Source organism: Tupaia chinensis, unplaced genomic scaffold (genome assembly GCF_000334495.1).
Source record: "Tupaia chinensis unplaced genomic scaffold, TupChi_1.0 Scaffold000057_1, whole genome shotgun sequence".
Taxonomy (NCBI): Eukaryota; Metazoa; Chordata; class Mammalia; order Scandentia; family Tupaiidae; genus Tupaia; species Tupaia belangeri.
In genome coordinates, this window is record NW_006159515.1 from 5,880,916 (window position 1) to 5,907,099 (window position 26,184).

The 26,184-nt window shown below is 42.2% G+C and overlaps 1 protein-coding gene across 15 annotated transcripts in view; it reads left to right on the forward strand.

The window, feature by feature from the left end:
* The window catches only part of DOCK9 (dedicator of cytokinesis 9), a 275,356-nt gene that overhangs the window by 145,285 nt on the left and 103,887 nt on the right, over positions 1 to 26,184 (forward strand). For all 15 annotated transcript variants that reach the window (XM_027776290.1, XM_027776287.1, XM_027776288.1 and 12 more), the window contains 18 exons: positions 3,951 to 4,030; positions 4,119 to 4,306; positions 4,978 to 5,043; positions 6,182 to 6,274; positions 7,157 to 7,280; positions 7,640 to 7,761; positions 9,611 to 9,697; positions 10,198 to 10,287; positions 11,255 to 11,370; positions 11,637 to 11,706; positions 12,600 to 12,725; positions 13,297 to 13,368; positions 18,585 to 18,731; positions 18,940 to 19,023; positions 20,034 to 20,145; positions 23,350 to 23,528; positions 23,749 to 23,862; positions 24,763 to 24,880. In XM_027776290.1, coding sequence (XP_027632091.1) covers positions 3,951 to 4,030; positions 4,119 to 4,306; positions 4,978 to 5,043; positions 6,182 to 6,274; positions 7,157 to 7,280; positions 7,640 to 7,761; positions 9,611 to 9,697; positions 10,198 to 10,287; positions 11,255 to 11,370; positions 11,637 to 11,706; positions 12,600 to 12,725; positions 13,297 to 13,368; positions 18,585 to 18,731; positions 18,940 to 19,023; positions 20,034 to 20,145; positions 23,350 to 23,528; positions 23,749 to 23,862; positions 24,763 to 24,880 — 1,988 coding nt within the window. The remainder of the gene's footprint in view (positions 1 to 3,950; positions 4,031 to 4,118; positions 4,307 to 4,977; positions 5,044 to 6,181; positions 6,275 to 7,156; positions 7,281 to 7,639; positions 7,762 to 9,610; positions 9,698 to 10,197; positions 10,288 to 11,254; positions 11,371 to 11,636; positions 11,707 to 12,599; positions 12,726 to 13,296; positions 13,369 to 18,584; positions 18,732 to 18,939; positions 19,024 to 20,033; positions 20,146 to 23,349; positions 23,529 to 23,748; positions 23,863 to 24,762; positions 24,881 to 26,184) is intronic.

Here is a 26,184-nt window from a genome sequence, read left to right on the forward strand (position 1 = left end):
ATGTATAGGCAGTGGGAAGAGGACACATTTCCTTTTTCTAAGAGAAAGAGTTCGAGCCTCATTCCTAGGTTCATGCACAGACAGGAGCAGCTCTCCAATACCAGATAACCTAAATGTGTCTGTATTACCTGTTTATTTCATTAAAGTAATTTTAGGGTGGGTTAACATGTTTAATTTTAAAAATTTTTTGTACAGTATAGATACTTTAAGCATTCAAAACAAAACAAAAGCAAAACTAATCCCAGGCTTGAGAGAATTTGCTTTGCGTAACACATGTACATACCCACAAAACACCACTTTGGACATGCATATTAAAAAGGCAATCAGAATTTTTGTTGTGTGTGAGGTTTTGATGTCTAATAATACCAGTTCAATAGCAATTCTAAACTTTGAAAGAGGCTGAATGTTATATTTTTAAAAACTTTAAGTTGGTAAAACAGCTTTCACCCAGCCCATGTGCTACCTGGTATGGAACTAAGCTCAGATCTGCTTGGAACTATATGGAGATAATGCATCTTTAGAAACAGCAACTAGAAGTATAAGGTCTCAGCAGAAGGAGAAAACAGAATAAGAAACAAGTATAATTAGGAACAGAAGTGTATAGTACATTGTAGAAAAACCTCCAGTGAAGATCGTTGAGTTAAAGTCATTGCTTAGCCATCTCTCCTTCTCGGGGCTGGATCCAGTACAGTGCCCTCGGAGGCTGACCCACACGGGAGGGTTCCAGTTTCCCATCCCAGGACCTCCTGGGCATACCGAGTGCTCATGTGCCCATGATCTGGGGCTGGCTGAAGCTGAAGGTGGACCACAGTGTGAAGACCCTTTTGAGGTGTGTTTTCTCTCTTTCTTTCTCAGAAGAGAGAAATGAATGGACGTGGGAGGTGGAAGGGAGTTTACCTCTCCCCAAAATTTGTATGTGGACAATGTCGGAGTAATTTTAAGATGGTGAAGAAAATACCTGCTTATTAATGGATGAAAGTTACTAGGAAAGGGTGAAATGTATTCCTTTTGGGTTCTTAAATGTAAAAGCATTATTGGTAATAAGCAGAATATTTCTAACTCAAAAGGAGATACAACTTCAGAGGTGTGTCTTCAGATTTGTGAAACACAGGGTTTCATGGTATTTCAGTGTTAAATTATTTCAGATTTCAGTATTATTCAAACAAAAAGATGGATCAAGGCACTTTATATCAAGAGAACTTATATCTGCATAGACACTTATGATTTTGGAGGTTGATGCCCCTGAAGGGGTTGGGGTGAAGCTGAGAGAGGGTCTGACATGCGTCCTCAGGAGCAGTTGAAAGCTCTCGGGAAGTGACTATGGGTGGAACACTAGTGCCCCTTCTCCTGTTGGAAGAAGAGGGTCTTCTGTATGGGAACACCTTATGCACCGGGCACAGAGGTAGGCTCAGGGTAATTCGGGATTGTACTGGGCAATCTCAGCCGGAAATCTTTTAACCGAAGAAAGGATGTGTGAATGGCCATTGCCTTGCCTTCCTGACCATTGCATCTCTCAGGGTTTCAAGGAATTGCTCATTAAAACATGAGTGTAAACAGAAGACTCGTGGAAATGAGCAGGACCCTCAGAGAAGGAGATTCTGCAAATTTCAGCTGGTGATAGGCCAAGATAAATCTAATCAACATAGTCTCTACTTCTAAGGAAGCAAGAGTTAAGAATTTTTCAGAAGTCCTAATTCAGATGAATAATATCGCAAGATAGACTGAGAAGTTGTTAATATGTGGGACTGCTTAATAGACAGTAATAATGTCTGTCTTAAAAACAGAAGGTAGAAACTTTTCCAAAATGGGAATGAAACTAAATGCAGAATCTGTCGGCTCCTGAGCTTTGATGTTCCTTGGCAGCGTTCTAAAAGAAACTGTTAAACAGGTGGCTTACGAAGAGCCATGAGGTGGCGTTGTGTTTTCTAGGAATACGTCATGTCATGTTGAGCTAGTCATCCTAATCAGACTTCTTTCCGCATTTCAGTTGTGTTGCTAAGCTAGAACAGTGAGGGATGTAAAACTTCTGGCAGAATGTATGTACTGTGTGTATACCACGAGAGCCTATGAAGAGTCATCAAAATTTTGCATGTGGTTACAGCTGCTGGAGTAACCAGACACCAGGAAAGGTGACTGATAGGCTAGTGTCAGTCTGGAAATGGGCCTCCAGAGGTTTGAGAAGGAGTGTGTTCTTGACACTATTTATGTTCTCATAAATAATAGAGTCTTCATGACATAAGCTATTAGGATTAGCAAATATGTTAGACATTACACTCTGGATTTAGGAGGATTTTGACCAACTAGAACTGCCTGAAAACATAAAAATAATTAAATTTCATCAAGACAAAAATAAAATCTTATTCTGAGCTCCAAAAACATAATCATGTAAATGACTAATAGAGAGATGTAGTGTGGTAAATAATGTTAAAAAAAAAGATTCAGGGATTTTTAAAAATAATTTATTTTATTTATAATTTTTATTATTTTTAAATTTGCTACAGGATACATGCACTGACGAGAGAGAGAGAGAGAGAGAGAGAGAGAGAGAGAGAGAGAGAGAGAGAGAGGAAAAGAAAAAGAGAGAGCGCGCGCGAGAGAGAGAGAGAGAGAGATAGAGAGAGGCAAGGAAAATGAGAAAGCAAGCCACCAGATTTGGGACCTGAACTGTGGTCAGTCATGTGGGAGTCTAGTGCCTTCACCACCACACCATCTGCTAGTCCCAGATTTCGGGATTTTTTTTTTTTCTTGAGAATTTTTTTGCCGTAAGGCACGTGTGCTCACTAGAGAGAGATACAGTGAGAGGGAAAGTGAGAAATCACCCTGTAAAGGAGATGGCCACACCACAATCCCTTCTCCTCCATTCTCCTCCCAGGATGTTGGGCACACACACACGCACTCAGCATTTTTAAGCCACCAGGTCTGGGACTCGAACTGCAGTCAGCCATGTGGGAGTCTTGCATCGTAGCTGCTATGTCATCTGTCAGCCCCAGATTTAGGAATTTTTGTGGTTGTAAATTAAATGTAGCTCCTGAGGCTATGTGGCTACCTAAGCGTATGGTGTTTGGGCTGCATTCATAGAGGCATGTGTCAGTCAAAAGCAGCACGCTGCATTACACTCAGCTGGGCAGACCGTACAGTGCCTGCTCTGTACCCTTTACCATGAGTCAAATGGCTCATTCTTCTGGGAGAAAAATAGCAGCAGAACAAGTTGGGGAAAGTGCTGGGAATGGAGGACTTCGGAATGTGTGTGGTTGACAGAGAAACATACCTCGGCCCCTTGAGTGGATGTCTCAGGAGGTACATTTCTCCACACCGTGAGGAAGCGCAGTCGTGTCGAAACCGCTGTTTTGTCTCTGGGAAGGGCTGAGGCAATAGCAGACCTGTCAGGAATGTCAGAGGAGATTCCTGTGTTGGACTGAGTCAGATCAACCGCAAACAACAAACATTTCATTGAGCTAGAGGAGACACTGGAGCCTGAGGATGTTTCTGGCTCTGAATTTTGATGACTCTAATGAGCCAAGTACTTGTGGTGAGGCTGGAGTCGTCCAGGACTACTTGAACTATCACCCTGGCCTGACGTCTGTCTAGACCTGTGCCGGGCAGAACGGTGGCCACGAGCCACCATGGCTGTTGAGCACTGAAAACACAAAGGTTAATTGAGCTGTGCTCTGAGCGTGACGTTCCTGTTGGTTTCGAAGACTTAGGATATATATTTCCATACTGTTATAGACTAAAATGACAAAAATTTGAATGTATTGGGTTGGATAAAATACATTATTAAAATGAAGTTTACCTTTTTCTCATTATAATATTTTGCCTGTGGCCCTGAGCACATTTAAAATTCCCTCAGAGACTTGCATCGTATTTTTCTTTGAAGGGCTGCTCTAGCGTTTAGGTTTTAGAGTTATTCTGATTTATAAATGTTGGGTTCTCTCTTCTTTTGTCTGTAGACCTGAGAAGATGGCGAAACTCCCAGTGATTTTAGGAAATCTAGACATTACAATTGATAACGTTTCCTCAGACTTCCCCAGTAAGTATAAATCCTATGTAATAAGCAGACAAAATTTTTGTTTGTTTGGTCTCTACTTCAGAGTAGATTGTTTTGAATATCTTTTCAGATTATGTTAATTCCTCATACATTCCAATGAGGCAATTTGAGACTTGTACTAAAACTCCAATTACGTTTGAAGTAGAGGAATTTGTGCCCTGCATACCAAAGCACACTCAGCCTTACACTGTCTACAACAGTCACCTTTATGTTTATCCTAAATACTTGAAATACGACAGTCAAAAGACTTTTGCCAAGGTAAGTGCAAAGAGTAAAGCTTCATTCTTTTTTTTTTTAATTGCCAGTGGGTGCTCGTTCTTGCCAGAGACAGAGGAGGGGGAGAAAGTACCCCCTAATGAGGTGTGGCCACACCACAATCCCTTCTGGTCCATTTCTCCATTCTGTCGGGATTTGGTGCCTCTGTGCACATGCGCCTGGCATGTTTTTCAAGCTGCCAGAATGGGATTCAAATTACAGTTGGCCTTGTAGAATCCGGCTCCCTTCACCACCAGACTATAGGGCCAACCAGGTAGTTTCCTTCTTGATAGCAAAGTTTTCCTTAGGATTTGGCTTCTATGTTCTTTTTTTTTTTTTTTTTTTTTGGAGAGATTTTCACTGTAGGGCGCTTGCGCTCGCCAGACAGACAGAGAGAGACATAGAGACAGAAAGCGAGAAATCACCCCCCAGGGAGGATGGTCACGCTGCAATCCCTTCTCCTCCATTCTCCTCTCGGGATCTTGGGCACACATGCACACGCGCCCGGCATGAGTTTTAAGCCACCGGGTCCGGGACACGAACCACGGTCGACTACGTGGGAGTCCAGCGACATAGCCATTACGCTAACTGCTGGTTCCCCTATGTTCTTTAACAAATTATATATTCTGACTTTTTGTTATTTTTTTTACATTTTTCTTTAAATATTGCTGCAGGCCAGAAATATTGCTATTTGCATCGAATTCAAAGATTCAGATGAGGAAGATTCTCAGCCCCTGAAGGTTTGTTTCTTACTTGTGTTTTTCTGGGTATTCTGAATTTTTCTTTCAAAGTGTATCAACGTGATACTGTACAACTAACAAAATGTAGCTCATTTTAATTGCTACAAACCGAAAACATAAGATATCATGATATATGGTGGCCCATACTAAACCTTATAGAATACGTATACTTAATTCCCACTCCTAATATCTGTCTGTTTTATGACTCTCTTCAGGGGTGAACGTGTCTCACACGTACTCAGTTTAGTAAGCACTTACTGTGCACCTGCTAGGAGCCAGGCATTGCATGAGTGCTAAGAATTATGATGTTGATAGTAGAAGTAATAATAGATTAACAGATGATCCGTATGAGATGCTAATTGTAGCATAGTAGCAGATTATAGGTAATGTTTATTAAATGCAGCTCATATTCCAAGCATGTTTAAATTTGGTTTTCATAATAGTCTTTTGAGTGAGGTACTGTTATCACTGTAATTTTTAGCTATGAGGCCTAAGCACAGAATTTAATTGCTTCATACATTAGTGGAACTGAGATTAAAATGCAGGCAGTCTGGGTCCAGAGCCCAAATTTTTTATGTAACAGTGTTAAAACAACTTTTCAAGAAAAGGATACCAGGATGCAAAACTACTGTATTTCCCCGAGAAATTCATAGTTCAATAGGAAAGACATTTGTGGGGATAAAGATCCTGGCATCCAGAAGGCACTGAAATGATTTTTTTGGACAAAACATAATCATTAGTGTAGAAAAATGCCTAGGGACACAGAGGAAGGAGTTAAGAGTTCTGGAAGATGCACTAGAGTTTGGTGCATTTAGAAGCGAAGGCCATTTGGACAGAAAAGTTGCATTGGGAAAGGCTGGATGGAGGTGTACAAGAAGACAGTGAGCAGGGCATCGTCCAGTGTGACAGCCTGGAGGAGGGGAAGGGGATCGGACCAGCGGGCCTGGAGCCGAGCTGGGAGGTGGGCTGGCCTCAGCAGAAAGGGGCTCGCAGGCCTGGAGTCTTGCAGGCAGACGAGGCCATCAGCGGTGGTTGTGTAAGGCCATGCTGTCGGAGCACTGCTGCTCTGAGACGCCTCCTAGTTTAGTCTCCTGCTCCACTAACTGAACGCTGCTGTTTCTCTTCGCTCTTACGGTAGTGCATTTACGGCCGGCCTGGCGGGCCAGTGTTCACAAGAAGCGCCTTTGCTGCTGTTTTACACCACCACCAAAACCCCGAGTTTTACGATGAGGTAAGTGATGCTTTCAAGAGAAAACTCATTTTGAACCAATTTTATGGAAAACTCCAACTGGTTTGCTTGCTAAAGTAAAATTCAAGAGAAGCCACACAGTGTATTGAAACGATGATGATAGAACTGAGTCTGAAATAATTTGTTTGATAAGTGGGATCGTCAATAAGTTCATATAAAATGCATATTACAAAAAAAAAAAAAAAGTGCCTGGGTTTCAAATTCTTTTTTGCTCCCAAATAAACTTGTACTTTAATCTCGTTTTTCATGAACTCTTTGAAGTCTCCTTGTATATATTTTTCTAATTATAAAAATAACATATTTGTTGGAAATAAAAGCTTGAGAAATGCAGATAATAGAGAAAAGAAAAGATCAGAATCCCACCCTCACTACCACAATTAATCTAGCCTATTTCCTTTCTAACTCATGTATCACCAGGTTGTCGGCAAAGTCATGACACATTTTCCTGTTTTTCTGTGCAAAAATGCATCATGACTTTCCAGACAGCCCAATAGTTCCATTTGTTGTTACTGGGTTTGCTTAGACAGAATTATAATGTGGTTCATTAAAACTGCTAAATGGTCTTTTTAAAATGTTCTACCATGGTTTTTCGTAGTGTCTTGACTGTAGTTAAGTAGCGGTGTCATGCATTTTCCCATTTTTTCATAGAAATGCCTTTCAGTCTTTCTGGTTCTGGTCAGTGAGTTCAGGATCTTTTTTTCCCTTGACCCACTGTACACCCTCACATAGCTTTGAATGCAAATGTTCTATCAGTTCTTTGAGCACGTGCGCCTTCGTACATTGGGTGACGAATATCTGTGCTTTGACTAAGGCTGTTTGGTGTTTCGGAATGCGAGAAGGATTGCTATTTTGTCTTCCTCACAGGTTAAAATAGAATTGCCCACCCAGCTCCACGAAAAGCACCATTTGTTGTTCACGTTCTTCCACGTCAGCTGTGATAACTCGAGTAAAGGAAGCACGAAGAAGAAGGACGTGGTGGAAACACAAGGTTGGAAACTTCACCAGTCCTTTGATTTTTGATCAGTTTTATATCAGCTTCTTCCATCATATTTTGACTGTGAATTTGGATCCTTCGGTGAAGGGATTTTGATGAGGTTTATAGATAGCATGGACATGGCAGGAAGGTAGTATTCCTGGGCTGTATGCATCAATTTTTATAAAATAAAATTTCAGAATTCTAATCGAAGAGACCAAAGTGCATTGAAGACAGAGTTCTACAGGACTGTATTGGGGGCCTTATACATTTCTTAGCTCTGATTGATATAATAATTCTTACAAACCAGTGTCACATTGGCATTCTGTTCTCATGCACTCACAGTGGATGTTTTTGTTCTTTGTCTTCCACAGTTGGATATTCCTGGCTCCCTCTCCTGAAAGACGGAAGGGTGGTGACCCACGAGCAGCACATCCCAGTCTCCGCTAATCTTCCTTCCGGCTACCTTGGCTACCAGGAGCTTGGCATGGGCAGGGTATAGGACTTTAAAATCAATTTATCTCGATTCCATCAGAAAACATTATAAAGAACAACAACAGTAACACCAAAAAAGCAGACAGTATTTTTGGCAGCCCCAACATTTTGATTTTAGTTATTCTCTTTCAAGTAAACATAGGCCATTGGAAGACAGTGTTTACTGCTTTATCACGATGTCAGAATCATAGTTGGGGCATTTTATAAACCCTGAACCAGTAGCACTACAGTAGGGAAATCAAGACTTGGAGATACTGGGTATGGTGAAAGACTATCTCTGCATACTAGCATGCTCAAATACAGATGAGTTCTTAGGGCCATGCAAAAATTTTTAGGAATTTTCTTTGAGCTTAATGTAAGTTTAGTAAGCAGATCTCTTTTCCCCATGGTAACCCGTTCTGAACTTTTTTTTTTAATATAGAGATTTTTGCCTTAGGGCATGTGTGCTCACTTTTAGAGAGAGACATGAGACAGTGAGAGGGAAAGTGAGAAATGACCCCCCAAGGTTGGGATGGCCACACCGAAATCCCTTCTGTTCTCCTCCCGAGATCTTGGGCACACACATATACATGCCCGGCGTGACTTTCAAGCCACTGGCTCCAGGACTCAAATCACAGTCGGCCATGTGTGAGTTCAGTGATGTGACCACTACGCCATCTGCTGGCTCCCATTCTGAACCTTTTCAGTCACAAAAACCTGCTTGTTTCTGTTGTTTTATTTTTAATTTGCCAGAGAGCACATGCATTCACCAGACAGAGCGAGGGAAAATGAGAAAGCAACCCACTCCCACATGGGGCATGGTCATGCCACAATTTCTTTTCCTGTTTCTCTCTCCTTCAGGATTTTGGGCATGCACACATACCTCACATGCTTTTTAAGCACTGGATCTGGGACTTAAACTGTATGGTCAGCCATGTGGGATCCCACCAGGCCATGGGCTGTCCTGAAAGCTTGGTTTTGACAGATTTCTCCAACTAGTTTGATGGCTTTGTATTCTTTTTAACCAATTTAAATTTTATAGACCTCAGTTTTATAATGTGGTTAGATAAGCCTGTTCTTTTAATGGTCTGTGCTTTTAGGTAATGCCAAAGTTGGGCCCATATTATGGACACATTTAAAATATTCCAAAACAAGGGTAAATTGTATAACTTTTGGTTATATTTCTAGTGTGAGTATGACTTAAAAAAAAAAAATGGAGGTCTCAGAAGTTAAAATAAGCGCAAATGGATGATTGACCCTTTGCCTGGTACCTTCTACTATCCTTTTTAGGCTCCTAAACTCAAATTTGGTTAAAATACTAGTGAAGTAGGATTCTTTTCCTCTCAAATGAACAGTAACCCACACAGCTGCAACTAAACAGAAAAAAAAGAAAATCATAGAAAGTTGGGACCAGCAGTTAGCATAATGGCTATGTCACTGAACTCCCATGTAGTCGACCATGGTTTGAGTCCCAGACCTGGTGGCTTAAACTCACGCCGGGCACGTGTGCATGCATGCCAAGATCCTGAGAGGAGAATGGAGGAGAAGGGATTGCAGTGTGGCCATCCTCCCCAGGGGATGATTTCTGTCTCCCTGTCTCTCTCTTTCTGGCGAGCGCATGCACCTTACAGCAAAAAACTCTCAAAAAAAAAAAAAAAGAAAGAAAGAAAGAAAGAAAATTCAATAAGAGCATTATGGGGGAAAAGATGGGTGGAAATTAGCATCAGCTGGACTCCTGCTAGAAGCAGGGTACAACTATCAGGTCACTGACTCTTCGTGCCCTCCATCCCTTATCAGTAACCTCATTGATGATTATGTTGGAAGCCAAGATAACTAATATGTTAGATTGTTTTTCTTTTTTATTTTTTCAGCATTATGGTCCAGAAATTAAATGGGTGGATGGAGGCAAGCCACTGTTGAAAATTTCAACTCATCTGGTTTCTACAGTGTACACTCAGGTTGGTGCTGTTCCATTAAAATGAGCTGTGATTGGCCAGTGACTCAGTTCGCACCTCTTTTTAAAAGACAAAATCCTTGGGACCAGCAGTTAGCGTAATGGCTATGTCGCTGAACTCCCACGTAGTCTACCGCGATTTGCGTCCCAGACCCAGTGGCTTAAACTCATGCCGGGGTGACTCGTCTGGTGAGCGCACGTGCCCTGTAGTGAAAACCTCTAAAAAAAAAAAAAGACAAAATCCTTATGTGTTGAATGTATGTGTTTTTACTATATGTATATATTTTTTAAGAAAGTACATATACAATTTTATGTACTGATATAAATGACTAGTACAAATAACATTCTTTAACAGTTTTTCTTTCTCTTCGGTTGAAGAATATTTTTAATGTCATTTTTGTGTGATCAGTTTCATAGTCTAAAAAAAATGCATGCTTTATGAATCAAATACTTCTATTTCTGTAGCATGAATGCTAATAGACGTTCTTTCTTCCCTTCCCCCAGGATCAGCATTTACATAATTTTTTCCAGTACTGTCAGAAAACCGAATCCGGAGCTCAAGCCTTAGGGAGTGAACTTGTGAAATACCTGAAGGTATCAGATGTCTTCCTTAATTGTCCCTTTTTAATGGGTTTGGAGTGCATTGGGTTTTCTGTTTGGTGCCAAGTGTTGTCCATGCCCCTTGGATGTTGTCACACTGATAGCATCTGTGTGCTTGCGACTTTAGTCCTCACCCTCAGGGACATGTAGCTTAATGTAGGAGATGATGGCAGCTTGGTGACTGCATACCAGATGGGGAAGAATACACGTAAACAGCCCCAGCGTGTGCAGGGGTGAGGAGGTTCCTTGAGTCAAGCGAGAGCAAGATAGGGTTTATTGAGGGGAGTTAAATCCAGAGTATGATTGTGGGAGAGCATTTTGACAAAGGAGAATTGTTAAAAGGGCACTCTTGACACAGGGACAAATAAGAAATGTGAGAAATGGGGTAGAAATTAAGTGTAAGCAAGGCAAGTGAAATGTATAGGTGAACAAATGGCTAAAATAACACAACCTTCATTATGTAGGAATACACACACATGCATACAGACAATGAAGTTTTCTTTATTGGGTCGTTGGGAAAGTCATAATACATCTTCGTATAGAAAAACAGAAAAACAGTCGTGACTTTCATGACAACCTAAGATATGTGATAGCTTGTGGCTTCTTCCTCCATCACAATGACAACAGGGAGGCATCTGTCTGACCACCCTTCCTTAGTCATAACTCCCTGACTTTCCTTGTCTGCCTCCCTTTTCCAGTTCAAGGGCCTTTGGGACAATGTTAGGCCCACCTGGATAATTCGTATCTTAAGGGCAACTGATTGGCAAGCTTAATTCCCCTTTGCTGTGGCAGCATTTTCACAGCTTCTGAGAGTTAGGACTTGGACATCTTTGAGGGCCAGTTTAGAGGGAGTGCTTCATCCTTATTTGAAACTAGGTGAAAATTACTTTGGTAATTTTGAGTCAAATTACTTTGGTTTCTTTCTGAAAAGATAACATGAGCCCTGCCATCCCTCCTGCAGAGTCTACATGCGATGGAAGGCCACGTGATGATCGCCTTCTTGCCTACCATCCTAAACCAGCTATTCCGAGTCCTCACCAGAGCCACACAGGAAGAAGTCGCAGTCAACGTGACTCGGTAAGAGAGGTGGATGGATAAATCTTCTCTTCCAATCTGTTCACATCTGGAGCATAGTCATACATATCTGGGGTGCTAGTATGTGCTAAACATGATATTTAAGAAATGTCTTTGGTCCCATACATGGGGACCCCATCTAATTCCTTGTCTTCTTGTTTCCAAAGTGCCAATAGCATCATCATTGTTCTACTGCTGCTGTGATACTAATGAAATGTTTCCATTTTCACAGTACTACTCATTGCTTTATTCATTCCTGTGATGTGTAGGGTCATTATTCATGTGGTTGCCCAGTGCCATGAGGAAGGATTGGAGAGCCACTTGAGGTCATATGTTAAGGTATGTAAAACAAACTGTTCCGATCGTTTACATCTGTGGCTCTCCAATGTTCCTTCTAAGGACTTATGTTTTACAAGCCTGGTTATTTTGGGATGTACCTGAAATTTAACACCTATGCTTTCTCTTCTATTCCTCATAGTCAATGCTTGGACCTGAACAAGGGGACATAAGATGGGGGGCATCCATTAATTTCTTTACTTCATCTTATTTTTAAACTACATTTTTAAATGGGTTTTCCAAGTAATGTGACTCAAATGACTTGAAAGTTTAAAGGAGAATTTTAAATTCCTCTAGGCTAGGCCTCTGGTACAGTTAATTATCTTCTCTCTCTTTTTTTTTTTTCCCTTTTTTTTTCAGTCTAAACTCCCCAGCCATGTTGTTTCTCCTAAGATAGGAGAGTCATAGTCAAACTAAATGACTACAAAAGTAGCTAAAGATGTCATTATGATACATATCAACAAGTTCTGTACATATATCCAACATTCAGTAAACTCAGGGGCTATCACTATTCTAAAAAGTGACACACATTAAGTTTTAGATACCTTTGTGAGTTATGTGCCAGTTTAAAAATTAAGGTTTGGGTTCTCCAGGATAGTAGTTACCCATGGTCTCAGCACACATGCCTTGCAGTCCCTAGTATAGATGGAGTCACAGACTGGATGGCCACTGATCGGACTATCAGATTATTCCCATTTTGATGGGTTCCCGAAAACATCCTAGGCTCCCTCTTTCTGTCACATGACAACCACCCTTCCCACCGTCATTTCCATACTCTCTTCTCCCACCCATGAAATTGTACCTCAGTCCCTGATCTCCATTCTTTGGAATCTCTTGAGCTTTTGCCCCAACTTGGAGAAGTAATACATTACAGTCTCTCTTTGTTTTCTTCTAAGTATGCTTATAAGGCTGAACCATATGTTGCTTCCGAGTATAAGACAGTGCATGAAGAACTGACCAAATCCATGACCACAATCCTCAAGCCTTCTGCCGATTTTCTCACCAGCAACAAGCTACTTAAGGTAAATCCAGCCAGTGTGACTTGTGGGTATTGAAACCTATTAGCAAAAATTCTGATTCCACAGCCTGATCCATTTCCCCTTTTTGTGTGCTTTTTGAGACAAACCTCACATCCTAAAAAGGGTAAAAGTTAGTTGTGCATTGTCAACTTTGCCAATTGTGTGTTGAGATAGGTATTGGAAAGAATTGCTTATTCTAAATTCACTGGCTCTTGAGTGTTAAGTCACTGTATTGAAATCAGTGGAGGACACAGTTTTAGAAACCATGAAGTGAGAGATTAGCAAAGAGGAAAACTACATAAATACTCCTGCAGTGCCTCTTGCCTGAGTGTACCAGTCTGAGTGTAGGTGTCCAGTTTCCTGGTAGGATGGAGGTATTTACTGTTGAACATGGGAGAGCAGAAAACGTCTGCCTCTCACCTCTTGGCTTTGAGGATAATTTGCTGAGAAGCCCACTTGTGTTTTAAGGCTACAATTGACTCATGTCAAGAACACTAGGAGCCTCAGATAGTTCACATCTTACCTACTGATTTGTTGCTTTTCTTACTGGGGTTCTGCTTTTTTTTCCTTTCAGTATTCATGGTTTTTCTTTGATGTGCTGATAAAATCCATGGCTCAGCATTTGATAGAGAACTCCAAAGTTAAGGTATGTTACTTCATGTGGAGGCTTGCCTTACTAGAGGGAAGTCTTTTTTATTGTGTTCATACCTAAAACTTATTAATGCTTTCTATGTACCAGTTACAAGACTGTTCCAAGTGCTTTATAAGTAATAAATCATGTTAGCTTCATAACAACTAAGAAAAGTGCTGTGCTTACCCATTTTAAAGGTGGAGACATTGAGATAACAGGGTGCTTGAATTACTTACTCAAGATCCTGCTGCTAGTGAGTGGAGGGAGCCAGGTTTTGAAACTGGTCTGGTTTCAAAGATTATGTTCCTGAATCACTGCATTATTAAATAAAAAAGTACCTTTTCCTTTGAGTAGCTCAGAAGACTTCAAGCTTATTGAAATTAGAATAGTAAGTAGTTTAGGAATTCATTGAAAACGTTACTACCCAGAGTTTATTATGTGCCTTGACCATTGTTGCCATTTCTCCTGGGGGTAGATGGGAGGGCTCATCAATTTCATGTCCTCCATGGACTCTGTTAGGTATTTCAGCTTTGGGGAGGCAAATGCATATTTTCAAATATCTTCTTTGCCCCATCACCTCCTTGTGGTGGTGCCTGGATATGTGGCTCATTGGGTGCCCTGCGCTATCTCTGGTTCCCACAGGGCTCCTTGAAATGACTGGTCTTGTCTCTGGACTGGTGCCCATCAAGGTGTGATTGGCTGCCTTTGGCTCTCTGAGGCTCAAGGTAGATACTTTTTTTTAAGGTTTTTGCCATAGAGAGACAGACAGGTACAGTGAGAGGGAAAGTGAGAAATCACCCCTCAGGGGACTTAGCCGGGCCACAATCCCTTCTCCGCCATTCTCCTTTCAGGATTTGGGACACACATAAACACACCCAGTGTGATTTTCAAGCTGCCAGTTTAGGCAGTTGAACTATAGTTGGCCATGTAGGAGTCCAAAGTGTTAAGCACCACACTGCTGGCCCCAAGGTAGATACTTTTTTTTTTTTTTTGGAGAGATTTTTGCTATAGGGCGCGTGCGCTCGCCAGACAGAGACATAGAGACAGAAAGCGAGAAATCATCCACAGGGGGAGTAGTCACGCCACAATCCCTTCTCCTCCATTCTCCTCTCAGGATTTTGGGCACGCACGCACACGTGCCCAGCGTGAGTTTTAAGCCACCGGGTCCGGGACGCAAACCGCGGTCGACTACGTGGGAGTCCAGTGACATAGCCATTACGCTAACTGCTGGTTCCCAAGATAGATACATTTTTAAAATAAAATTCCGATGCAGTAAACACACATGGCGATGTCACTTTCTCATTTTGATGATTCCGGAGCTCCTTCTGAGACTACCAGTCTTGCAGTTGTCCTTGTGACAACGACTTATTGTCGTATTATAACTGTAGAGAGGGGAGGGCCTGGTTGAGAGTGGTGCTGGGCACACTCTCACAGTAAATGCTTGTGCTGCAATGCTCGTGGGCAGAGAAGGAAGTGGTAAGGAGGGTCGAGGTCTGGGCCTCCTGCACAGGGAGCTGGACTCTCAGAGGAGGTCCTGGAAAGGCTGCTAGATTTAACTGGGTGGGAGTTTGGTGGTTCAGAACCTTAAGCTTAACTTTCTTCCAGTAGTATAGGCACGGGTGTCTGACCAAGTGGCTTCACCCTGCTTTTTTTTTTTTTTTCTTTTAAATCCAGTTTAATGATTCTGATTTTTGTGCTTAGGGAGATGCCAGATGGAAGTGGGCCCTGCCTTCCGTAGAGAAACACACCATCTCAGTCTTGCCAGGAAAGCCTGCCAGGGAAAAATCTAGCTGTATCTACTTGGCAGTATGCAGCTGAGTGTGCATACGTGCACACATACACGTATTTGGACATACTTCTCTTTTTGAAATATCATACACAAAATAGAATTACAGCCCGTAGTAGTTTGCTGGGGTTGCTGTAACAAGGTGCCACAGACTAGTTGGCTTAAACAGCAGAAAGTTCTTTTCAGTTGAGATGCTCAAAGTCCTAGGTCAGGGTGTCTGTAGGGTTGGTTTCTCTTGAGGCCTCTGTCTGGTTTGAAGACAGTCACCCTCTCCTGTACGTGTCTGTGTCCTAATCTCTTCTTATGAGGACACAGTCATATTGTATGAAGGTTAGAACACAGGAGCAATATTGTAGCCTTTGAAATGAGAAGGAACTTGGAGACTGAAAAGTGACGCAAGCAACTCCATGGAACAGTTACCAGGAGTTTATTAGGAGGTAATTTACAGATTGGAAGGGATGAGCTGATGGCAACCCAGAAATCTTCACAGCCACTCTCTTCACTGTCGTTGAGAAGCTGGCGTTCTTGAAGAGAAAGCAAAGAGGTTGAATACTAGCTCCTGTTTTGGAGATGTTGTTGACCCTCTTCCCCTTCTCAAAATTATTCATCTTTTCCTAACAGAGGTCAGCTGTGTCAGTGAGGGTGCGAGTGCGAGGCAGAGTGTGGAGGGAGTAGAGGCCCCAAGATGGTGTTAGTCCTTACACAATGGAGTCAGTCTGGTTCATTCACATCCAAGGCCTACCTATATGACCTCACTTTACCTCAATCACCTCTTTAAAGACCCTGTCTTTAAATACAGTCACATTCTGAAGCACAGGGTAGGAAGGTGGGGGAGAGAGTTTGGGCTTCAGTATTCAAGGGGTCAATAGGAGTTGGTGGGGTGAAGAAGGAGAATTAACACCAGATGGAGGAGAGAACTGTGATAGTGAGCAGCCGAGACCCTGCGTGTCCTTAGGACTCCGGTGAAGGCTGTGTGAAAGGTGGAACACTCCCAAGATGTCTGCATCCACACCGTCTTCCTGAGAACCACATTAGGACCTTAGGAATTGAATTGCATGTGTTTGCTGTCAAGATGCCGTATCATCCACAGCACTCCAGGGATGGGAGGGACGTAAGAGACATCTTCTGGCGCAGTTCTCCCCTTTGTGTCCCAGAGGCAGGCGGAAGTGTAGCCCAGTGAGGTGACCCACCCAGGGTCATGTGAAGAGAGCCAAGAACTCAGGCTAGAGTCATAATCAGCCTCTCCAGGTCGATCATGCCGTTTCTAGCCTTGTCACGTGGTTCCCCAACACCTCTGCTCTGGGAAGTGGTTTATTTATCTCTGGAACTTTACACAAACCACTCACATGCTACCATGGACAACTTTTTCCTAAGTTAATTACATCTTGGTCCTAAAACAATATTCAGAGCATTTTTAGAAGTAGTTAAAAAAAAAAAAAAAAGTTACCCAGCTGTGTTTAAAAGGAAACGCTGGTATCCAAAAAGAGAAAGCTTAACCATAAGGTAATTTACTATAAAAAGAAATTCAAAACCACCTCCTGACTAGCCGGGGAGTTTAACCTCTCCCATTCACAGGGTCTCTGTGCCCACCACCTGTGTGTCAGTGCATGTCCTTGCTGCTCCCTCCCCAACTGCACATTACTGAGCTGGGAATCTTCCAGCATTTTAACAAACCTTCATTCAGTTCACCTTCAGAGTAATGAATTTCATATGTTGAGTTCATTGTGATGTTTGTCTTACACTTACTAAGAATTTACATCTTAATATTTCTGTGTCCCATTCCCCGATCTTAGTGTGCTAAACTTAGGGACAAGTTTATACCCCCATTCCTGTGGCTCTGGTGCTTTCCCAGACTTCTGTCAGATCCCTCTAGAGCTTTAATATTTAAAGACAAGATAATTAATTTTTTCCAAGATCTTTCTTGTTCCTCATTGGTGAGGCTTTCTTAAAATGCCATAACCCCTTGATTTGATTGTCAGAATTAACTAATTAAATTAGAATAATGGGACCAGCAGTTAGCGTAATGGCTGTCGCTGGACTCCCACGTAGTCGACCGTGGTTCGTGTCCTGGACCCGGTGGCTTAAAACTCACGCCGGGCGCGTGTGCGTACGTGCCCAAGATCCCGAGAGAATGGAGGAGAAGGGATTGTGGCGTGACCATCCCCCCGGGGGGGGATTTCTCACTTTCTGTCTTTCTGTCTCTGTCTGTCTGGCGAGCACATGCGCCCTATAGCAAAAATCTTCAAAAAAAAAAAAAAAATAGAATAAAAAAACAAATAAAATGAGATATCCTTTATTAAAAAAAAAAAAAAAAAGCCATGATCAAGCACTCACCCATCCCATAGGGACACCTGCGCCAGAAATGTGTCTAAGGGCCTGATAATGCTCGCAGTGTTACTTCAGATATTTACACAAGGATATTTAGCATTGACCAGCATTTGCAGCACAGTGAATGTCGAGCTGACGCCTTCAGTCACGTTCACGTTCATTCCTGGTGGTGGCGGCGTGACTCCGGCTGGTGCGCGTTTACTTGGAGCGATGACGTTCACACCGTCATGCCTGTTTCTGGTGCCGCCATCTTGCTGAACTGGAGGCAGCCCCTATGCCCACCTTCCTTTCCCTCAGCAATACTTCATTACATTCACTGTGAAAGGGTGTGAATCGGGGCCTCTCTTTGAGCTAGCACCTAAAACAAGCAATCTCTTTACTATTGCTACATTAGATGAACCTGTGAGGTTCTTATTGATTACCTATGACTGCGCTCTGCAGATGGTATATGCTTGGCATGTACAATAAGTGGTTTGGGGGAAAATACAAAATAAACCCCATGAAGACCTTTGAAGGAATCCTCCCCCCAACTGTCTACTTGTAAGGTCACTATTTAGGTGTTTCTTTTCCATCATTTATTATTTATTTAGCAATGTCATTTCAGGATTTCGTGTGCCTAAGAAGTCCCTTAGTGTCTCACTGTCTCCTCTTGTGAGCATGCTCTTTTAAACTCACCAGCCTGGGCATCAGCCCATTATTCTAGTTTTTTTCCTTCTATTAGGATGCTGGAAAAGTCATGACGGATTTTTCTGTACAAAAATGTGTCATGACTTTCTCGAAGACCCAGTATTGCAGTTTATGGTCATCTCCAAAGAAGCATTAATTATCTAGGTCTTTCTTACCTTCAGCTGTGTCTTACCTGTGTCTTACAGAGGCTTTAGTTTATTTTATTGCCTCATTAAATCCCTCCACCACAGCTGTTTGTCACTGAAATGCTCCTTTTCAGCCCTCAAACGCAGGCTTGTCATTTCCCCGTCAATCGTGGTGGGCTAGTTTGTAAATCATCTGTCACTCTTCAGCATTTTGTCTTTCTTCCTAGTAAAACCTTAGTATTGAGATTTTTCTGATAAATACAAAAGCACTTACAAAAACAAATGTTTGCTCTGAATTCTCTCAGTTACTTCGAAACCAGAGATTTCCCGCATCCTATCACCATGCCGTGGAAACTGTCGTGAATATGCTGATGCCACACATTACTCAGAAGTTCCGGGATAACCCTGAGGCATCTAAGAATGCAAATCACAGCCTTGCCGTCTTCATCAAGGTGGGGACCTTGGGAAAGAGGGTGTCCCTGTGACCAAGGGGTTTTCTTTAACTGTCAAGTGTGCCTAGAGTGGAAAAGTGCTCCTGCAACACCAGTGACATGTTTGTGTGTTCATTGATAACCTGGTTTACAGTAATGCTGATTGAACCCAAATTCCCAAAGCTTGGCCCTAACGACGTACTGACGTATGGGTTGATTTCCTCCGCAGAGATGTTTCACCTTCATGGACAGGGGCTTTGTCTTTAAGCAGATCAACAACTACATCAGCTGCTTTGCTCCTGGAGACCCAAAGGTAATGTGGGTGTTGCACATTGGTCCTTTGGTCTGGCTGATTCACCTCTGGAGCTCCACCTATTTCTCTTGGTTCTCATCAAAATTTTCTTGCAGTCCCAGAGATAAAACTCACTTCCCTTCCTTGAAAATACTAGTATGTATTTGTATTAGTATATGTGCGATATTGGAGCACAGTAGTCCAGAACAAGAAGCAAACATACCAATCTATTGTCCAGTGAACACCAGAAATTACTACTACTACTACTACTACTACTTCTCCTCCTCCTCCTTCCTTTTTCTTTCTTTTTTTTTTTTTTATAGGTTTTTGCCATAGGACATGTGCCATAGGACACGTGCACTCACTGGAGAGAGAGGGGGAAAGTGAGAAATTACCCCCCAGGGGGATGGCCATTCTTGGGATTTTGGACATGCCTGCATATGAACCCTGCATGATTTTCAATCCCCTGGGACTCAAACTGATTAGCCACCATGCCACCTGCTGGCCCCAGAAATGCCTTCTTAACTGCAAAATTAAAGGAATGTGTTGCAAATCATAGCCTATTTGGTAAGATGTCATAAGTACCCATGTAGCTTTTTCTCTAGTAGAATTGTCAAATCCTCTTCCTTTGTTCTTTTTTAAAGCTTTGCCTTACTAATTTTTCATTGCGTTGAGTCTGTATCTATCGTTATGAGCTATTTGAAATCCTTTATGGAAGTTAGGGAGAGCATAAATAATAAATAACCTTAAAGACAGTTGAGGAAATTGTTTAACGACCTGTGTTCTCAATTTTTAAACAAATCCCCACAGTCATTCTAAACTCTGTAAACTGGAATAGAGCAAGAGGGGTATTAGCTCAGTGGTAGATCAGTTGACTTAAAAATGGAATAGTGTGTACAGTTTTGAGAGGTCAAGGAGACTGAGGACTAGGAGTATTACATCTAGTCCTCTAGTAAGTTTTTTAGGCTCCTGTGTAAAATCGCCAGTGATGTATTTAACATATTATTAAATCTTTTTTTTTTTCCCTGCAGACCCTCTTTGAATACAAATTTGAGTTTCTCCGTGTGGTGTGCAATCATGAACATTATATTCCCTTGAACTTACCGATGCCATTTGGAAAAGGCAGGATTCAAAGATACCAAGGTAATCTATATTTACATATATTAGGCTCTTTTCACAAGAGCCTTTACTTTTCATAAGAAAATTTAGTCAAACAATATGTTAAAATTTTCTGAATTTTTTCCTTTGATAAATTAGTTTCCTTTCTTTTTAACTTTCTGTTTTAAAAAGTATGAATAAAATGTTATCAGGGAACTTTTCAGCAAATTTATCAGACCATGTCATGCCAGTGTGACTTTTTCACTGAAAAATCTCTTTGCTTAAACAGTAAAAATCCATTTTACTTAATGTAGTTTTTTTTATTTGTTTCACTTTTTCTTTCTTCTCATGAATTAGCTTTTCTTTCACCAACTGTGGAGTCAAATGACACTCCTGTAGGTAGGTGTGGGTGTGACACTTGCTTTCTTGCATTTTCCTCCTTTAAAAGAAAAAGAATGCAAGTCACTGCAGTTGCAATTTGTTCTCACCATAGCCAAAGACATTACTGTACCGTCTCAGGGAGGCTTCTGGGTTTTTTGTTCCTGGGGTCACTTGGTGCTCTGGGCTATTTCCTTAAGAAGTAAAATAAACAAAAAGCCGCCCTTCAAAAAAGTCATTGCTCTACCATTCTCATGGCCCTCGTCCATGGTGGCAGTAAACGACATCACAAGCAACATGGCTTTTTCACGTGCTTTTTCTGTTTGCCTGTTGAGTCTTCATTAACTCTTCCGCATCCTCCTAAGTTTGTGGAGAGCTGTGCTTGTCGGTATGTCTTCACTGAGGATTCAGATTGGCCCATCGGGTCTGTCAAGTGATACTGAGTGTAGTGCCTTGTACGTACACAAGCCTATGCGTGCCACAGGAGAGAAGGACGCCACAAGACTACTGATTACATTTAACTGCTTCTGAAATCCAGAGAGAAATGTTCAAAAACTAACATTTCCCTTCAAAGGGACTTGTACTGCCTTTTAAGGAGTAGGAAGAACTGTGGCCTTGGAGTGGCATTCATGCATTCAGCAAATATTTACCCAGCGTCAACTGTGTCTTGCTTCGAGATATATTTGTGGACAAATTGGATGAAAATCCTTGGTTTCTTTACATAGTGAGATACATAGAACATCGACCAGATGATAGTTGGAGGAAAGTGAGGAGCTGAACCACACACACACACACATACACACACACACACACACACACACACACACACATACACGCACACACACAATCTGGAAGAAAATTTTCTGTACCTAAGGAACAGGTAGGCCACCTTGGCCCCCTTCTTTGGTCTCACTCCCCATTGTTCCCCCCATTTCTAGCCTACCTGCATACTCTCAGTTCCTCCAACATGGCATGCCCACTCTCAGCACCCCAGACCTCTAATAACCCCCTCCTTCACAATCCTCATCTTCCTTCTTAACCCGGTCTCTTCACACCTGTTATGTGGAGCCTCCTGGCCCTCTTCCAGTGTCCCAGCTGGAGTTAATTGCTCTCCCTGCCCTGTACACCATACCTGTCACACCCCCTTTCACTTCCCGGTCTCTGGTACTTGGGAACTGTGTCTTTTTCTTCCATCTGATAGATGAGTAAGGGCACCTCATGCTCAGTGACGTTGACATGAATGCATACTAATGCCCATCTTGCTTTCTCATCTGGCAGGGCCCTGTCACTTATCACACAGAATTGAGTGAAATGGACATCCTCCAGGTGCCCAGCAGATCTGTACAGCTCTCAGCAGACTTCAGGGTCTTTGCTAGCAAGAGGGCTGCCCTAGGCAGGTGTGCATCGGTAATATACAGATAGCTTGCATTACTACAATGTTAGGAGTCAATCTTTAATATTCTCCTTCCTCTCTCCCATCTTTCTCCTCCCCAGTGCACATACGCACACATGCACATGACACAGGTGTGTGAACACATGCATGATTAGACCAAAAGAAGTTTTCTTCTAAGAGATTTATGTGAATTTAAGCTGTGAACTGTAGTTTAGATAAACTGAGTTTATTAACCATCAACAGGGACGTGATTGTTCTGGAAAAATGAATATTCTTCTCCTTTTCTAATGAAGGATTTCTCTAGGACTAGGGTCAATATTCTTGGCAGACTTATAATTTACTATCTGATATGGCATCAAGTCAAAGGGTTTATAGACTTTATTCTTTTTCTTTTGTAAAAAGTTTGCGAGAGGGTCTGCATGCTCACTGGAGAGAGTCTGAGAGGGAAGGAGGTGAAGTGAGGCTGCACCTCCATGGGAGGTGGTCGTGCTGCAATCCCTTCTCCACCATTTCTCCCTCCTTTCAGGATTTCAGGCTCGCATGCATGCACATGTGCCCGGAGTGTTTCTCAAACTGCCAAGACTTGAACCAGGCAGTAGGCCATGTGGGAGCCAGCCTCCTTACCCACCACACCAATGGCTGGCCCTAGGCTTTCTTTTACTAATAGTGTCGGTGTAACAAGTCAAAGCGCAGCTTCAGCTTCTGAAAGTACGTGTGTCAGCTTTTGTGTGACATTCAGCTGCTTTATTTACCTCCCTTCATGGTCACGCCCCTCTCTTATCCAGGAGAGCTTCCGGTTTTGTCCTTGAGCTTGCTGGTGATTACTCTTTTGGTTTGGTGCTTTATTCATTTTAGTTTTAGTTTATATTAATTTTCTATTTAAGAGGTGATAAAGTGTTGAGGCTGTCTTAGAAAATACTGCATTACCTAAGTTCTTCATCCGGCGGTTGCACAATGAATAGGTTTTGTGCTCATGTGTTCATTTTAAATGCATTGGGACTATATAGGTATTAATGACCAGGAAATAGATGCATGAACCCATATAATAAAAACCCTTTTAATAAACCATGTACGTGTACGTGTTCATTAATTACATGTTTGTTATGCACAAATTACTCTTCTATACCTAATTAGTATAACTGTTCTGCTTCATCAATAAGTTACATTTGTAATGTAGCATGCTATTCTGTATTCTAAGGATTGATACTGACACCATTCACTCATTTAATTGTGTAGAATACAATATGTTCTAAAATTAAAATCCAGTGCAGTTATTAGTATTTCTAGTTGAGTTTTGTTGATGAGTTTGATGGGTTAAAAAGTAGAGCAGCATTTCAGAATCAACCCTTTCCCATTGCAGCCAAGTGTAATCACCTGTTGACATACACAGGCTGGGCTGAATGCAGAGAATGGGTTTGGTTTTTATTTTTTCAAAGAGCACACATCCTCCGTAAGTGAAGTTTCTATCCTCCTTCCAGATCTCCAGCTTGACTACTCGTTAACAGATGAGTTTTGCAGAAACCACTTCTTGGTGGGACTGTTACTGAGAGAGGTGGGGACTGCCCTCCAGGAGTTCCGGGAGGTCCGTCTGATCGCCATCAGTGTGCTCAAGAACCTGCTGATAAAGCATTCCTTTGATGACAGATACGCATCAAGGGTGAGTGGTCCCCAGTGGAAGGAAATAGGCCTTCGTTAATGTCCTTATTTTAAGTGATATAAAGGCGGTAACTAGTTAGAACACTTGTTGTAACAGCCCTAAGATGTTTCTCTGTTTTCGGAATAAAAATCCCATGTCAAAACTGGCCCTGGCCATCTCCTGTATTGGTACCTACTGCATCGTCAGAGCCATGAGACAAACTCAGTGTGTCTGGTTTCAGAGTCATCAGGCGAGGATAGCCACTCTCTACCTGCCTCTGTTTGGGCTGCTTATTGAAAACGTCCAGCGGATCAACGTGAAGGATGTGTCCCCCTTCCCCGTGAACCCAGGCAGCGTAAGTCAGCATGGTCAGGTGGACATGGCCTGTGTCATGTCCTAGGGCAGGGATGCCACTTGGTCTTTATGTTGTGTACTTGGGGAGTTTACATGCATTTTTCTGCCCCTTTTACCCTAACAGTGGGGCGTCGTTCTATGTTCTGTACTACCTCTTCGCCTCCGGATACATTTCCTAAAGACGTTACACATTTATAGGCTTGGCACACATTTATAGGCTTGAAGGTGTTCTAGAAAACATAATTCTCTGTCCTGAGTGTTCCCTGCTGCTCACATCATGTTTGGTGTCATGCCTCACACACGTGTCCTCCAGCTCTGCTTCTGTCACCAGAGTCCGTGATGCAGGGCACAGTGTGACCTCCCTGGACTGTGTCAGCTAAGAATAATGAGCACGAGGTCCTTCTCTGACTTTCATTGAAGTAAACCCTTCCTGACATAACTTCGAATTTAACGTATGTCTTCATTGACTGCTGTTGAGGCAGAGTCCCCTGAATCCGGCGTCTGTCATTGCTGCTGTGGTGGCTCCCTGCTGCTCATTTTGGGAGGGGTTCCCTGTGAGAGCAGAGCCCGTGTTCCAGTAGGAACAGCAGAGGAGACTTTCTTGTAAGAAAAAATACCAATGTAATCTAAAGAAGTGGTCGGGCGTCTGAGTTCTGGACAGGGAGAGGTGCTAGAACTGCTAGGTAAAGAGAGCAACCTCGCGGAGCAGGGCCTCTCTGCCCACCCAGACTTCGTAGCCTGTGCCCCTGCTCTCCCTGCTCCTCCTGCGAGCACTCTGAGCTGCGGACATGGGCAGGCTGTTCTGTCTGGCTCTTACACTGCCCCCACTCCCAAGAATGGTGGTTGAGTCTCTTTCAAGTTATCTGAGATTATTTCATGTCTTTCCTCCCTCCTTTGACAGACCATGAAAGACGAATCCCTTGCTCTGCCCACTGTGAACCCCCTAGTGACGCCGCAGAAGGGAAGCACGCTGGACAACACCCTGCACAAAGACCTCCTCGGCGCCATCTCCGGCATCGGTAATGTTCAGTGCTCTTGGTGGCCCCTTCAGTGTCCCCTCTGCGGGGATCTTCACTCCCAGAGTTCATTCCCATGTCATGCTTACGCATTAGGTCTTCAAAGTCTGAGTTTTCACCCTGAATATCCCTTTCCTGAGTGCACTGTTTCTTGACTGAGATTCCTTAACTGTGTACTGATCCAATTCTGTGACTCCTGAACATAGTATGTGTAATCCCTTCCTTGTGTTGTTCACTTTTTGTTTAATGCTTGTTAAAGTTGACATATTATTTTAAATCTTAATTGGATTGCTTGTGCTTTTAGGAAAAAAATGTCTTTGCAGGTATTGAAGAAGGGAAGAATTTATTGTAGTGTGAGCAATTTCGATGAAATGGAACAATAATTTATAAAGGAGATAGGTAGTTAGAATTTAATCCTAAAATCAGTTTTTAAAAATCTTCTGTTCTTCGATTTTTTTTTTTTTTTTTTGGCTGTCTGAAATAACTGGAAGAACAGCTCCCATGGAAGGGAAAACAGATGGCATAAATTAAAATTCAAATAGTAGTTTCTCCATGAGAAGATGTACCTCTTTGTGCTCTGACTAAACTGAGCCTCTTGCCAGCACCCGTGTAAAGATAATGGTACCCAAAATATATAGATGTAGGTATTTTCAAAGAGTTGTCACAGGTGTTCACAGATGACATCTGTATTTAGCTCCCCCTCTCTTTCCCACACTCTGAATAAAGGAAACATCCTACCATGGCTAGTGAGACTTCCAATAATGGGATGAATTCCTGGGACAAAATAAAGGCAGTCCTTTTACCCAGTTAATTTGCAAGACTCCTGTCCATCCCGAGTTTACTGCTTATTGCTGTGCCCTTTCATGTACGTGGTGAAATAGGTAGAAAATAAAAGCAGAATGTCTACACCAATGCCCAAATTTATCCTACAATATCAATACTGATCCTTAATATTATTTATATTTATATTTTTTCTATAGTTATACCCTACTTGTTGTCATCATAATGATGAAAAGAGCTGGGGCTGGCAGGTGGCGTGGTGGTTAGGGGTGCTGGACTCCCACATGGCCGACTGATGTTTGAGTCCCAGACCTGGCGGCTGGCTTTTTCACTCTCTCTCTCTCACTTTGTCCCTCTCTGGTCAAATTAAAAAACAAATAAGTAAATAAATAAATAAAGTTACATGAAACAATCCTTTAAAAATACTAAAAGAAAAAAAAAAAAGATGAAAAGAGCTAATTAATGCAAAATGCTTGGGGCAGAGCCTGATCAGCAAATACTGACTTCTGTCATGAGTTTCCATTTTG